The 14802-nt window shown below is 43.1% G+C and overlaps 1 protein-coding gene across 1 annotated transcript; it reads left to right on the forward strand.

The window, feature by feature from the left end:
• Window positions 1-713: 713 nt before the first annotated feature.
• Window positions 714-14027, forward strand: LOC111154490 (RAB30, member RAS oncogene family). Its single transcript, XM_022514103.1, has 4 exons — window positions 714-973; window positions 4004-4087; window positions 10415-10598; window positions 13501-14027. Exons 1-4 carry the CDS (start codon window positions 881-883, stop codon window positions 13749-13751), a joined length of 612 nt encoding a protein of 203 aa, XP_022369811.1. The 5' UTR covers window positions 714-880; the 3' UTR covers window positions 13752-14027.
• The last annotated feature ends 775 nt before the right edge of the window (window positions 14028-14802 follow it).

The raw sequence follows: 14802 nt of genomic DNA on the forward strand, positions 1-14802 counted from the left end.
TAACTCTTTAGTTCTACAGAGTACACATTTACTAAATATTACTGTCCCACATGTGGGCGAGGAAAATAGAGCTAAAAAATATAGTCCCTTCGCTCAAGGATGAGGTAGACCTTTGAAGTTTAAGGACAGAGGAATGATGAAAGTGTTTCACTTTATTTGGGGAAGAGCGGTGAAAAAGTCAGAGGGAAAGAGATGCTTCCATTGGGCTTTACAGGATTGACTTGGTGGCACCATAAGGTGGGAGGGAGGGCATCCTGGGCAGAGGACGTGGCACATGCCACAGCCCATAGGAATGAGCAGAAGGCACTTGCTGCAGCATAAGGAGTGGTGGTAGGGGGAAGATGGCCATAACTCCCATGGTTAGGACCCCAAGACGCCTGGGATGTGCAGGGGACTGAAAGGTTTCTTTCTAGCTCCTTCCCCTTTGTTCAGTCTCCCGGTCCCTTGGCATTCTTCCCATAGGCATACACCACGTGCACATAAACTGCCTTGAAGCTTTGGATGGGCTCTTCTTTGTTCCTGCTCCCTTGCACCCCCAGCTTGTCTGCACACAGGCTTGTATTCTCCTTTCCATGCTGAAAGAAAATAGATCTTACCACAGGAGTGACCTGGAAGAATAAAGGTTACCGGGTGAAAGGACATTTGTGTCATATACTCTGTGTGGCATGAGGTGACTGGGAAGGAGTAAAGTTCGTCTGTGACCAAACACCTGTGTTCCTCTCTCAGTGTCGAGATCACCAGAGGGAGGCATTAAATTGCTCTTCCCAGGAGTCAGATCTGTTGTACCTGAGGAGACCAAGCTGGCGCAGCTTGAGCGCTGTGGGCAAGTCTGACCAGGCCCCATCTCACTCCTGCCTGTGTTTGCCTTGCAGCTGTGTAAATGAGTATGGAAGATTATGATTTCCTGTTTAAAATTGTTTTAATTGGCAATGCTGGCGTGGGGAAGACGTGCCTAGTCCGACGATTCACTCAGGTAAGAGAACTTGGAAGTCCGGGTTTGGGTTTCTCAGTCTAACCTGTGGGGTTAGGGGTTAGGGGTTAGGTTAGCGAATGGAGGGCTAGTCCCAGCACTGGCCTCTGGGCTGCTGGTTCTTAATATGCCCTTTGAGAGTGCACCAGCTTTATAGCCTGGCTCGAGTTTTTTCAGCCATCTTCAGGGAGTCTGGCTCTGGGGGTCACCACCAGTCCTCCCCCATCCTGTGTTGCTTCCTTTATGAAAGGAGCAATGGTTTTGCTTTCAGTGTATACTATAAAAAACAAATTATTAGATTAAAATAGATTATCAGTCAATAATCTAAAGATGTTAACAGATGAATCTGGACTTCAGACTAAACCTAAGTATTAATTTTTTTAAAAACTCAAATACAAATTAAACCAAATTCCCTGCCTATGCCCTTTCACATCCTCCCAGGCAACTGAGTGAGTCATTGTGGTTTAGAACCAAATATGCTGATGCTTTTAAGTCTATTAAATGGGAATGAAGCAAGAAGAGTGAAGGACTCTTTGAACGAAATTAAATGTTCCCTCTGGATTGAGCGCTTATCGTATGATCTAAGTATAAGTTCCCTTTGGGGCTGCCCTTTTGAGAATTACTGCCAGAGATTACATGCCTGTTTTTATACAGAAATGAGTGACAAATCATTCTGAAGTTGATCTTCTTTTGTGTTTTCCTGGAAAAATACGAATGGCATCCTTTTCAGAATTATCATGCCTGCAACTTGCATTTGCATCAAGTACTAGGTGGGAGCGCTGAGCCTAGCTCTGCTAGGGCAGGGGACGGCGGGGTCCTGTGGAAAGAGCACCAGCTGGAGAGCGGAGAGACTCGGGTCCTGGTTCCAGCTCTGCCTTGGCCCGTCCTGTGAGCCTGGGTTCAGTTCCCTCCCCTGGCCGGCCTCCGTGCCTCCCTGCCACAAGGATAGGCTTGGTGACCTGCAAAGCTACTTCCAGCGCTGACTGTCTGTGGTTCTGCGCAGAACTGGACAGGATAACACAGACAGCTTTAGGGCAGAGAGTCACCTTGGGAAATGCCAGGATTTTTCCCAGGGTACATGAACCCACAAGAGAACTCGTGCTTTTTACTAAGCCCTGGCCTGGTGTAATCAAAAGTAAGAAGCTACCAGGCATCCATGCTTAGTCAGCCACCAGGCTGTGATACTGGAAACTCCAGCTGGTTTTACTTCCACCTACCAGTAATCTTTTCTGCTTTGGCAGGAAGACAAGCCTGCAGAGCCGTGGAGTTTTTAGTCTCTTTGTTATCAAAAGTTCCCTTGACCTTGTCTTATTATCTAAGGAAAGATCCCTTAGAGATTTTTCAGTCCCCTCCTCTCGTTTTACAGATGAGAAATTGAGGTCTACAGGGACGAAATGACTCCTTAGCATCATGCATCCTGTTAGTGGCGAGGCTAGGACTAGAACCCACATCTCCTGATTCTTAGCCTGATTCTTTTTTATTTTTGGTGTCCTAACCTCTGAGACCATAGGAATCTGGCTTTTCTCTTTAAAAGCATAAAGTTTGTCATTAAAGGTAAAAATGCTTCCATTTTTGAACACTAATTTTTGCCGATAAGCACACCACCCCTTTCTTTATCTGCTTTTTACCCCTCCCAGCCCCTTAACTCCCCCCAAAAGTAACTTCCCAGACAGTATTATGTTTGGTTTTGTTATTTAGCATGCAGTTAAAATGAACTGGACTCAGCATTTTTTGAGACATGAGGAGTTGGGGAACAAAATGATGGGGGAGACACTGGGAAGGATTTGTTTTATTTTTTGGCATTTATTAGACTGCAAAACAGCTGGAGCGATAAACTCGAAACTTGGCAGCCTTGTGTTTGAGTCAAACCAAAATAGAGGAAAATTGATTCAATATTTGTAAGTACAGTTATGAATGTTTATGTTTACATCTTTTGCAGAACATGCAATGGAATATTTTCTGTGGGTTTGAAGCTCAGTCTTTTAAGTTCAAACTTTAATTAAAGAACTCTCTTGTTAGGGAATAGACTTAATTAAAGATGCCCCAATCTTAGCTGCCAGAGCTCATAGAGTCCATTTTACTTTAATTTCTGGCAATTCCCGTTATAAGTGAAGAGGGAATAGAAACTAGGTGAAGAACTCTTCCTTATTAGAATTCCTTCCCACCTCCCCAGTCCCTGCCTAAGCCTGCAGGAAAAATTATATACCAGCAACATACATTGTACATGTAATTTTGCTAAAATCCTATCTTTCTAGCTCAGCTGCCAGTCTGAGGTAGAGCTTTTTGTTTTGTTTTGTTCTGGAATGCCCATTGAATTTGAGGCCGGAAGAGGGGGACTGATTTGCCTGAGGCCACACACAGAGCTCCTCCAGACTCCTGGTTTAGTACTGTTCCTACTTTCTCCCTGAATGATTTTATTTTCTTCCATGATTTTCCCAGTGTCAAGGGCCCCAGTTTCATGTAATTACATGTGTGCTACATTGCACTGAGGGAAGTAGTTCTCACCCTCAGAGCAGAGGAAAATTCAAAAGCTTCACTGTTTCATTCATGTTTCCTGTGGCATGTTCTTGTTTGTTTGTTCATGTCAGTGGTTCATGCCTTAGGCTGATAACCAGTTTTAATCTTCTAGGATTTACCTCTCTGGGAGTACCTATCCATTTTGCTCCTCTTCTAACAATCCTGATCTCATCCCTATGGCTTCATGCTCTTATTCTTGTGTCTGAGTTCTGTTTCAGTTTTGGAATGGGTCTCCTTGCCCCTTCCCAGTTTTCTCCCTTCCCCCTCTCTGTCTTCCTCCCCATTTCACTCTCTTTCTTCTTTTAGCATTCCTCTCTCCTACTTTCTCCCTCCTTCCTCCTCCCCTCAAAGCATACCTACAAAATTAAATTCAACGTGGCTCCCATGACACTAACCAGAGTTCTCAACTCAGCCAAAGGAAGGGGCTGGTGGTGATGCGTGGTGAGGGAGGAGAGGGGAGAGAATTTCATTTAATTGAAAGATTTGCTTAATTATTTTCCTTTATGTCCTCTTCAGGGTCTTTTCCCCCCAGGACAAGGAGCCACGATTGGAGTTGATTTTATGATTAAGACGGTGGAGATTAATGGTGAAAAAGTCAAGGTAAGATGCTAAGTGTTCAATAAGGCTTTCATTTCCTGAGAAGAAGTAGTGTTATCATAACACTTATTAAATCTCCTAATTGAAACCCACATTGAAAATAATATATTCAGCCACAGTGACTTATTTCCAAACAGAGTTCTTCTATTCCTTTGTAGATGTTGCATTTAAAGATGGGAAGACAGGGGCGCCTGGGTGGCTCAGATGTTAAGCATCTGCAATGAGCTCAGGTCATGATCCCAGAGTTCTGGGATTGAGCCCCACATCTGGCTCCCTGCTCAGTGGGAAGCCTGCTTCTCCCTCTCTCCCCCTGCTTGTGTTCCCTCTCTTGCTGTATCTCTCTCTCTGTGTCAAATAAATAAATAAAATTAAAAAAAAAAAAAAAAGATGGGAAGACAGAGATAAAGTCTAAGGCAAGTTGGTCCTGTCTCCTGTCATGTCAGAGGTTATATAAAAACAAGGAACAAATCCCCAAAATTGGGAACTCCTGAGTTGGGCCAATAAGCAGTGCTACCTCTTAAGAACAGTAGCCCCATGAGAGATCCTACTGATTCCCACATTTGTTCTGGGTCATTTGGTCGTATGAATCACCTATGGGAATTATTGTGTTTCCCACCATACCATACCATGCTATTGGTAACAAGGGAGAGACCGTAAAGGAGGGATCCAGGAAGGATCCATGATCTCTCTCTTTCCCCCCATGGCCTCTGGTACCTGTAAGAACCATGGTATGTCTGGTAATGGGAGAAGGGAGATAGTGTTTATTGAGCACCTTATGTCCGTCTCACTGCTAGGTGCTTTTATATGAGCTGTCCTATTTAACTTAGTCCTCACTGTAACCCCTGTGAGGTAAATGGTAAGTTATCTTCCTTTTACAGATTTCAGAGAGATTTAGCCACTTACCTATCCATGGCTGCACAGTTAGGAAGGGAGGTAGGCAGGATCTGAACCACTTTTGTGAGCTAGCGCATCATCTTCCTCCCTGGGATCTCCCCTGCCAGGAGAGAAGAGGATGAAGGCACAGTAGGCCTGTCACTTTGAAGCAAGGACAGGAGGAAGGTGATGGGAAGAAATATGGACTAGGACTGAGTTACTTGGAAGGAGGGGAGAGAGGCTATCCTTGGCTCTGTGCTCTACCTGCCTCTCAGAGTTAGTGAAATTCCACAGTCAGATCTTTCAGAGCTGAGTCGCAGGGCAAAAAGCAGTGTCCCTGGCATCAACAGCACAATGAAAACTGTGGCATCAGTTTTCCAACTAGATCCCAACCTAAGCACCCCAAGGCTTTAAATCCATGTCTTTTGTACCCTTCTCCCAAACCCAGTACCTGCAGTCCTGCCTTCACATGCCACGGGAAGGGCAGAAAGGCTCCAACATGCTCTTGCCACATTTCAGAGACACACAGAGAAGTGTGTAGGGAGGCTCCCAGTGGGGGACAGAAGCACTCCCAGTGTCTCTTCCAGCCCTGACTCTTCAAAGTGGTTCCTTCTGCAGAGACATCCACACCGAATACAATAGTGAATGGAGAGCTAGGGGCCCTGGAAAACAAAGCAGGGTGTAAAATCCATGTCAGGGCCAACAAGAAAGCTCAGAAAAATCATGCATTCAGGTGGGGAGAAGGAGCTAGGGAGTGGGGGTAGGAAGGAGACCATAGTTTGCATCCAGGAAGCATTGGCAGGAAGAGCCACTTGTAACCATCCTCGCAGCAGGTTGGAGGTGATCGCCACCCCTAGCTGTTGAGTAAGGATAACTAATGTTGCAGGCATTTTACTTCCAGAAGGTTTCCTGGTCATATACATATCTGTGTGAGTTCATTCCTTTGACCACAAATGTTAATGCCTCCCATGTGCCAGGCCCTGGGAATGAATAGGGGTGAATAAGAAACGGTCCCCACTGTTAAAGAACAGGCTTATTTTTATTTTCTGCCATTTTCTGCAAACTATAACCTCATTGTTAAGCACATATTACACTCAGCTAAAAATCCATCTTTTCATAACCTCCAATGCTACCATGAGACCCCAGGCTCCTCAGGAACGAGGTTTGTGTCTCACTCCTCTCCCCGTCCACAGCACAGTTCCCGTCCTCTCACCTCTTTTTAGGTCTCTGGACCTTCATCTTTAAAAAGTAAGAGTTGGTTAATCTCCTAAATTAATGAGTCCTAATTAATTTGCTAGAGTTTCTTTCTAGCCATTTATGTGGAACCAAGATCTAGAATGACCCTCCTCAACCCCATTAATCCAAGGGCCTCATTAGCACGTGGATGTGTGAGGAGCAATGTCTTTAGTCTTTCTGTGGATGAGGCTAGAGCTGCCCAAGCTTCACTAGGGATGCAGTTGTTGTCTCATTGTTGTCCTGGTTCTTTAATGTTTACTGAATCCCTCTCTTCTCAGTGATGTTTTAAGTGTCTTTTTGCAAGTAGTTTGCTGGGTTTCTCGGAGTCCCACAGAGGACTCACAGGTGATCACAGAGGTGATCCCACAGGATCACCTGCCTGGTGAAAGCCAAGGCAGCCCCATACCCCAGGCCTCTCTCCTGACTTCTCATTTCCCCACCTTGGCCTCCCCTCTTCAGTTCTGTTCCTTTGCAGATGGCTTCCAGGATTGAAGGTAGGGAATCGAAGGTATTAGAAACACTCTTGTGGCAGTGAAGCCTTAGTTCCATGTCAGTAAAGGCAAAGTTGAGGCCCTTCTCTTAATGTGGTCTGCCTTTTGAAATGACCTTGAGTAGACAAAACAGATGTAGAATTTTCTCCTATCCATTTTTTTTAGAAGTCTATCAAACAAACAAGAAACAAGTAAAACTTTAAGCTGAGGCTACAACACTGTAACCTTAGGAGAGTACTTATAAAGAGAAGACTTGCTGGCTGTCTTTGTAAGCAGGTATATATTACATAGATAAGAACGTCTTGAACATGTCCATATATATTTATTCATTTGACCATCTGTCCTTCCATTCATCCATCTATCCCTCCTGCAGTAGAGTAGATGATGCATGCAAAGCACTGTGTTAGGTAACGTAGTTTTGCCCTCTAGGAGCTCATTGTCCCCTAGCTCAAACATTTTATCTGTGAAATCCTCTTTAATATCCTACCAGTCATTTAAGCAGAATTAGCCAGTCCTTCCGCCATCCTTTTTTCAAGCAGCTAGCCATTATTCACATGTGTCCACCATGTACCATGTACTCTGTTGGGAAGGCACTGGGGTATAAGGTTCAATGAGGCAGCCCTTGCCCTCCAAGTCCTCCCTCTGGCACAGAGGCACTCAAGTGCACCTGGGACTGCAGTGCGGGATTGCAACAGTGAGATAGGAGAGAGAAGTTAATGGTGCTAAGAGTGTAGGCGAACAGTGTCACCCCTGCCAGAGATGAGGACGGTTAGAAAGCCCATGGCTGCAGTATTGAGAACATACTGACCCGCATGAGATTAAAACCTAGGAGACACTCTCTTCTGATGGCGACTCTTCAGTAGAAGAATATCTCCTTTTTTATTATGGTTAGTTTATTATATTTGATCTCCCTGTAGATGGTGAGCTCTTTGAGGTCAGGAATTGTGTTATATTCCTCTAGTTACCCTCTCTGTGCCTAGCACTCTACATACATTAATGACATACAAGTGCTGAAAATGAGTGAATGAGTTGCAGAGAAAATAGTGAAACCAAATGAAATGATAAAGGCAGTAGAACATGGATATTCTTAAGACTCAACCGTGAGGCTAGAAACAGGCAGCCCCCTAGGAGAAAGCAGCCTCCATCTTGGCAAGGCCATACAATCACTCTTCTAGAAAATATTTCAGTGGTTTTAACCCTCAGAGCTGTTCTCAAGATGTGCCAATCATGAGAACATAGTGATTTCTGATGATTGACAGTATTAAATTCAATGACAAGTGTTTTTCAAGGCTCATTGTGGTATGAAAACAATAGTCTATTGTCCTAAAGACACATCCTGGCAGAAGAGAACCATGTCCCTAGGTTGAAAGCAGAGCAGAGAAATAGCTTTTGTCCCAGCCAAAGTCGTAACATCTGTATGGTCGCCTTCAGCACACACAGACTTTCATGTACATCATAAGGAGCAGCTGCAACTTCAGATCAAAGGAGAGCCTTGTGCCACTGCTCGGGGCTAGGGACCACTGGTCCCTCATTAGTCTTCCCAGCTACACTGGTATGAACAGAGGGTGACACCAACTAACTCATCCTCTTTGGATGCAGATGTATAGCAAAATCAGTCTTTGGGGGCAAAGGCAGCATGGTGGTGGGATGCATCCTCAACTGGGCATAGAAAACCTGGAGTCCGAGTCCCAGCCTTGTGGGTAGCCAGTGGGTAGATGGAGGAGAGGCATAAACCCTCCTACCTCCCTGGGTTGTTGTAAAGATTAAATGAGACCCACAATACATATGTGAACATTTATTGTCTGCCAGGCAGGCACTTTATTTGGAGTGGGGGATTCTGTGAATAAAATGGACCATTTCCTCTTCAGGAAACTCTCAGTCTAGTGAAAAATACAGTTATCAAACATATTATTACAAATAATCTATTCAAGTGTGTCAGGTGCTATGAGGGAGAATTGCAGAAGAGACTATGGGGGGGTGGGAGGTGGGGATGAGGAACCTGGCCCAATTTGAATGTTCCAGAAGGTTTTCCTTGAAGAAATGATGTTCTCTTAATGGAGGTGAATCCATTTTGTGACATGAAGTTTATGCAGTTTAGAAGGGAACATTCTTACTCTTGATGTTATTTCTCAAGGCCTTCTGCATTGTCCTGCACTCAGAAGGCTTTGGAGTACGGCTCTCTTTGTAGTCTTCTACTCTGTGCAGGGATATCTGGGGAGAAATGTTTTTTATTTTCTTCTTTATTATTAGAACCATCAGTTGTTAGGTCTTATAACTGGTAGGTGACTTCAGAAAAATGTGAACTTCCAGTAGGCTTGGATATTACTAACATCTTTTTTATAAAGAAAGCCCTGGCGTGCCTGGGTGGTTCAGTGGGTTAAGCCTCTGCCTTCGGCTCAGGTCATGATCTCAGGGTCCTGGGATCAAGCCCTGCATCGGGCTCTCTGCTCAGTGGGCAGCCTGCTCCCCCAACCCCACTGCCCCCTGCCTGCCTCTCTGCCCACTTGTGATTTGTCAAATAAATAAATAAAATCTTAAAAAAAAAAAAAAAAGAAAGAAAAGAAACCCCTGAAACCTGGAGATCAAGTGACTTGCCTACAGTCTCAGAGCTTAAAAATGGTGGAGGGGAATTATTTTATCTGCCATGGCATCGTTCCCATTTTCATTAACAAAGATAATATCTTACTAGAGTCCTTTGAGTTTTGATCTGGAAAAGGTGGTTGAGGTCGGATGTTCTTCTGCTCCAGTTGCTGCCTGAGGTGCCAGTAGTCACAGAACGACCGCCTGCTCTCTATCCCGACGTTTGTAATGCATTACTGTAGCTGTGAGCATGAACTCTGGGACCACAATCGCCTGGTTAAACTGGCTCTGGGACATACTGGCTGTGAGACACTGAGCAATTTAATTAATCTCTCTGTGCCTCAGTGTCCTCATGTGAGAAGTGGAGTAATAGTACCTACTTCACTGAGTATGTTACATGTAAAATGCTTAGAGCTTGATGCATACCAAATGCTCAATAACTTTTTTTTTTTTAAAGATTTTATTTATTTATTTGAGAGAGAGAGCGAGCAAGAGCGAGAAAGAGCACAGCTGGGGAGGAGGTGAGCGGGAGAGGGAGAAGCAGGCTCCCAGCTGAGAGCCCGATGGACTGCATCCCAGCACCCTGGGATCATGACTTGAGCCAAAGGCAGACACGTAACCGACTGAGCCACCCAGGCACCTCACAATAAGTTTTTTTTTAATTAAAGAATGAAAGAAATTCTTAGGTAACATAATAAAGGAAAAAAAAAACCCCAAAAAACAAAGTAAGCCCCTCTCCCTAACCAGATATACCTACCACATTATTTTTTTTTTAAAGATTTTATTTATTTGACAGACAGAGATCACAAGTAGGCAGAAAAGCAGGCAGAGAGAGAGGAGGAAGCAGGCTCCCCGCTGAGCAGAGAGCCCGATGCAGGGCTCGATCCCAGGACCCCAGGATCACGACCTGAGCCGAAGGCAGAGGCTTAACCCACTGAGCCACCCAGGCACCCCCTTACCACATTATTTTTTTTAAAAAAGTGGTGTTTTGTTTTTTGGGTTTGTTTGGTTTTTTATTTTTTTGTTGGTTTGTTTCTTAGGGCAGAAAATAACCATGAAATTGAGTGAGGTGTTTCCATTTCTAAACTAAAGCAAGGCACTGCTCTCTTTTCTGCTTCTCCAACCCGATCTTTCTCTTACCCCTTTACAGCTTCAGATCTGGGACACAGCAGGTCAAGAAAGATTTCGGTCCATTACCCAGAGTTACTACCGAAGCGCCAATGCCTTGATCCTCACCTATGACATAACCTGTGAGGAATCCTTCCGTTGCCTTCCTGAGTGGCTGCGGGAGATAGAACAATATGCCAGCAACAAAGTCATCACTGTGCTAGTGGGTAAGTAAGGACTAATGAGGAGGGAAATTGATTTGTGGCCATCAGAGAATTTATAATCACATAATGCTTATGCCTTGCTACCTTCCACCAACGTAGTCTACAGCTATATAATTTACGCAGTCAACATTCAGTTCTTCTGAAATTGAGGAGAAAATGAAATAGGTCATATCCCAAGGCGATGGTTTAGAAAAGTAAAGTTGAAAATATTGCTGATTGATTTTTCTGTCAATGAAGGCTCTAGGCAAGAAGGTGGACTGCCATGGAAGTTATGTGGACTGCTAAGCATTACCCAAAAAATCTAGTTACAAAATCCTGGAAACTGCTGGTCTAGATGTAAACCTTATCTCAGAAGTTAATAAAGAATTTATTCTTAAAGTAATTGCTTATTGCCTAAAGAAATGGACTTTTTTTTTCTCTTCCTTATATTTGTGCTGACTTGAGAAATTCTAACTTCAGGGAGAATCCATTAAGGGAAATTCTGCAGTTTGTTTCATTTTGTGGGAGGGTAGAACCTCTGTTTAGTAAGGCAGAAAAACAGAAAACAACCCATGAGTTTCTGTGGTGACAAATATGCCCATTAACAATGGGATTGCAGTGACATGGATTGGGTTGTTAAAAACTCTTCTCCTGGTGATGAAAAATGTTAATAATATATGGCTGTTTTCTTCCTAAAAAGGAATATTGCTGTATAATCGAGCAAGACTTGAATTTGGAAATCCAGGTAGAGAATCTCAGAAGCATTGTTAAGACACAAATTATGGTTAACAGTAAGCTAAGTAAACACTTAAACAGTAAGCATTATAGCTAGCACTCATGTGCCAAGAATCATGTTAGGAAATTTATATGTAATGATTCCTAATTTACGCATGAAGAAACCATGGCCCAGAGAGTTGAAGTTCTTTGCCCAAGGTTGCATAGCATGTTAAGATCAACTCCAAACCTTGTATCTGTCCAACTGCAATGTGTTGCTTTGTAATAAGTTGCTGGACTTTTCTTTCAGGCGGCTGGGTTAAGTATCTGCCTCTCTATGAGCTAGTGCTCTGTGCCCACTCCTGAAAACCCTCTTGCACACTGGAGAATGTTTGTCATGAAGCGCTTGAAAGCACCCATCTCAGGACTTGGGCTTTCTTTCGATTCCACAAAAAGCTCTTCAGAACTTGAGTCAAAGCATATTCCTTGGGATTCTGTCTAAGGAAGTTAAATGGAGATTTGATGGGAGATAATTAGTCCATTCAGTATGAAAGAGGCACTGGCTTTAAAAAAAAAAAAAAAAGCCTTTTTATTACGGAAAATTTCAAACACAAGCAAAAGTAGAAGAAACGGTATCAGGAACCCGCATGTACACATCTCTCAGCTTTGACGATCATCAACTCATGGCCAATCTTATTTAATCTGCTCCCCCTTTATGTTGTCTCCCCTTGCCTTCAGATTATTTTGGAGCAAATCCCAGATCCTGTATGAATTCATCTTTCAATAATTCAGTGTATAACTTCAAAATAGGATTTTTAAAGAAAGAGAACCTAAGCACAAATCCATTTTCACACCTAAAAAAAATTAAGTTCTTAATAGCATCAAAAGTTTAGACAATGTTGAGTTCCTTGATTGACTCAGACATTTAAAAAAAATTTGTTCACATCAAAGATCTAAATAAGGCTCATATGTTCTCATTGATTTTTGTGTCTTTTAGTTCTCTTTTTGCCTGTAGGTTATCTCTCCGTTTTTTTCTCCCCTGGAATTTATTTGTTAAATCACATGTTTATCCTTCAGAGTTTTCAAGTCTGAATTTTGTTATTTCAGACCACCATAGTATACTTTGACAAGTTCCTCCATTACCTGTATTTCTTGGAGAGTTGTAGGTAAATTTAGAGGTCTGGTCAGATGCAGTTTGTGTTTTTCTTTTTAGCGAATCTACTTCCCAGTTGATATTCTGAGGTACAGTTCTCATAGTACAGCCAAGAAAAATGCTTGATTCCCCTTTTTAAAATTTCCCACTTTTTAAAATAATGAGTTCTTTCCCTAGTATTTTCAAGAAGTAACTACTAAAATTTGTTTCTATTTTGAATATTATTATAGATTTAAGTATATTCAACATTTTCTAGGCCCTTGCAGTTCTTATCATTGAGGGTCCAACTGTTCCAACTCTGAGAGTGGAGCTGCTTCACATGGTCTCCTGAATTCCTTAGATACGACCTTTTGACAATGACCTCGCTTGCTCTCTGGTGTAAGCATTCCAGGCACAACTTGTGCATTTCCTGCCCCAGACCAGGAATTACCCGTTTCTTCAAGAAGCACTGATTATTATTAATGTAAAGCTATATTTAGAGGCCACAACCAAATTGATAGGATTCTTCCTTATTAGTGGGTGGTCATTGCTTTTAGGCTTTTCAGTGGACAGACCTAGTGTGTGTGTGGTGAATTCTGTAGTGCCCAGAGGGGTTGTCTATTAGGCTCCACCAAATGCTCTGACTCACAAGACTATGATAGGCTACCCTTGGCATGATGTTTACTTAGGTGGATACAGGACAGAAAATATGGCTTCATTGCAGGTCAGCATCTAGTTGGCTTTATTCGCTTAACAGTATACCCTCGTATCTCATTCCATGGCAGTATGCAGAGACATTCCTCACTGCTTTTTACAGAGGCAAATAACTTCATTGTGCAGATAGATGGACCAAATTTCATTCAAGCCAGTGCGCAACTGAGGGGCATCTGGGTTGTGTCCAGGTCTTTGCCATGACAAATGGCATTGATATCTTACACATTGCAGTAATCACAGCCACATTTGCTTTGCTTTACTTGCCCATCTGTCTGATTTGACTTCAGATATGAAATAGAATTTTGATGCTTCCGAGCCTGTAAAAAGTCCAGTGATGTTTCCTTCTTTGATTTATTCCTGTTCCAGGCAACAAGATTGATCTGGCTGAAAGGAGAGAGGTCTCCCAGCAGAGAGCTGAAGAATTCTCAGAAGCTCAGGACATGTATTACTTGGAGACCTCAGCCAAGGAATCTGATAACGTGGAGAAACTCTTCCTTGACTTAGCGTGCCGCCTCATCAGTGAAGCCAGGCAGAACACACTTGTAAACAATGTATCCTCGCCCTTACCCGGAGAAGGGAAAAGCATCAGCTATTTGACTTGTTGTAATTTCAACTAAAGGCTGAGGCAAGGAGAAGCAAGAGGAATCAGCAGCTGCCCCGATGGGCCCCAAATTGCTGGGGGAGATCTGGTGATGACTGTGGCTCCTGCTCTCAGACCTTCTGACTCCCGTGGGATCCAGAGCTTACAGAGCATGGCAGGCCGAAGGCTTTGTCCACAGGCCAGCATTAGCAGAACATATAATGGTTTCACCCTTTTGCAGTCAGGAGTTGGAGCAAGGAGAAAATTGCACTAGGCGCTCCGTGATCTGCAGAGCATGTTGCTTTTGTTCTTTTAAAAAAAAAAAAAAAAAAAAAAAGCAAGTAAAAGCCCATTCCTGAACACAGCCCTGGGGGAAATGTACTGTAGGGAGATCCCTCCTGCACGTCAGTGGGTGCATGTAGGGGCTGTGCTTTAGGGCTTCTGGGGGCCCTGGTTTTCTTGTCTACCAGATAAACCAAAACTGGGAAGGCCAAGTACTGCCTCTGTGGTGTATGTTGATGACTCCATGGAGACTTTGAAAAGTGTTACTTCTCTTGTCCACAGGCACTTTCAAGAACTTTGGGATGTAAAAATGAAATGAAACCTTTTCCCATGACCAACAGTTAACAATCATTGGTTTAATATTATATATAAGCTCCATGACTCCTTTTGGTGCTAATGAATCCGCTCTTTCACAGACCAAACAATTTAGTACATCGATGTCCTTAAATGTATTACATTGAAATAAAAAAAAAAAAAGGGAAGTCCATGAATCAGCACTCTTTCTCAAAGTCTCATTACTACCTTCTCTAGGGTGGATTTGTTGGAAAATAAAATATTTTCATGTTCTTTCCCCTCTAAATCTCTACCATTTTCTTCTTCTATTCTCTCATCTTTCCAGCCCTTTAAGTAAATGAAAACATTAGAAAATTGAGGAAAAAAAATGGCTGGTGGTATTCTAATGTAAAATCTAGCTCTAAGACATGAGTAATACAAGAAAACAGACCTGATCTGACCAAAATACTGTGGATTAATGGACTGCGATGCAGAGTTCTAAGCAGAGCACAGTCCTTGATAAGCAGGTGACA

This window comes from Enhydra lutris, unplaced genomic scaffold (genome assembly GCF_002288905.1).
Source record: "Enhydra lutris kenyoni isolate GAN:26980312 unplaced genomic scaffold, ASM228890v2 scaffoldscaffold37, whole genome shotgun sequence".
Taxonomy (NCBI): domain Eukaryota; kingdom Metazoa; phylum Chordata; class Mammalia; order Carnivora; family Mustelidae; genus Enhydra; species Enhydra lutris.

Bases quoted from the DNA above. Each gene is read 5' to 3' on its own strand.
- LOC111154490 (XM_022514103.1), top strand. From the start codon at position 881: ATGAGTATGGAAGATTATGATTTCCTGTTTAAAATTGTTTTAATTGGC. The intron at 4,088-10,414 runs GTAAGATGCTAA...ACCCCTTTACAG, and splicing joins TTAATGGTGAAAAAGTCAAG to CTTCAGATCTGGGACACAGC. The intron at 10,599-13,500 runs GTAAGTAAGGAC...TTCCTGTTCCAG, and splicing joins AGTCATCACTGTGCTAGTGG to GCAACAAGATTGATCTGGCT.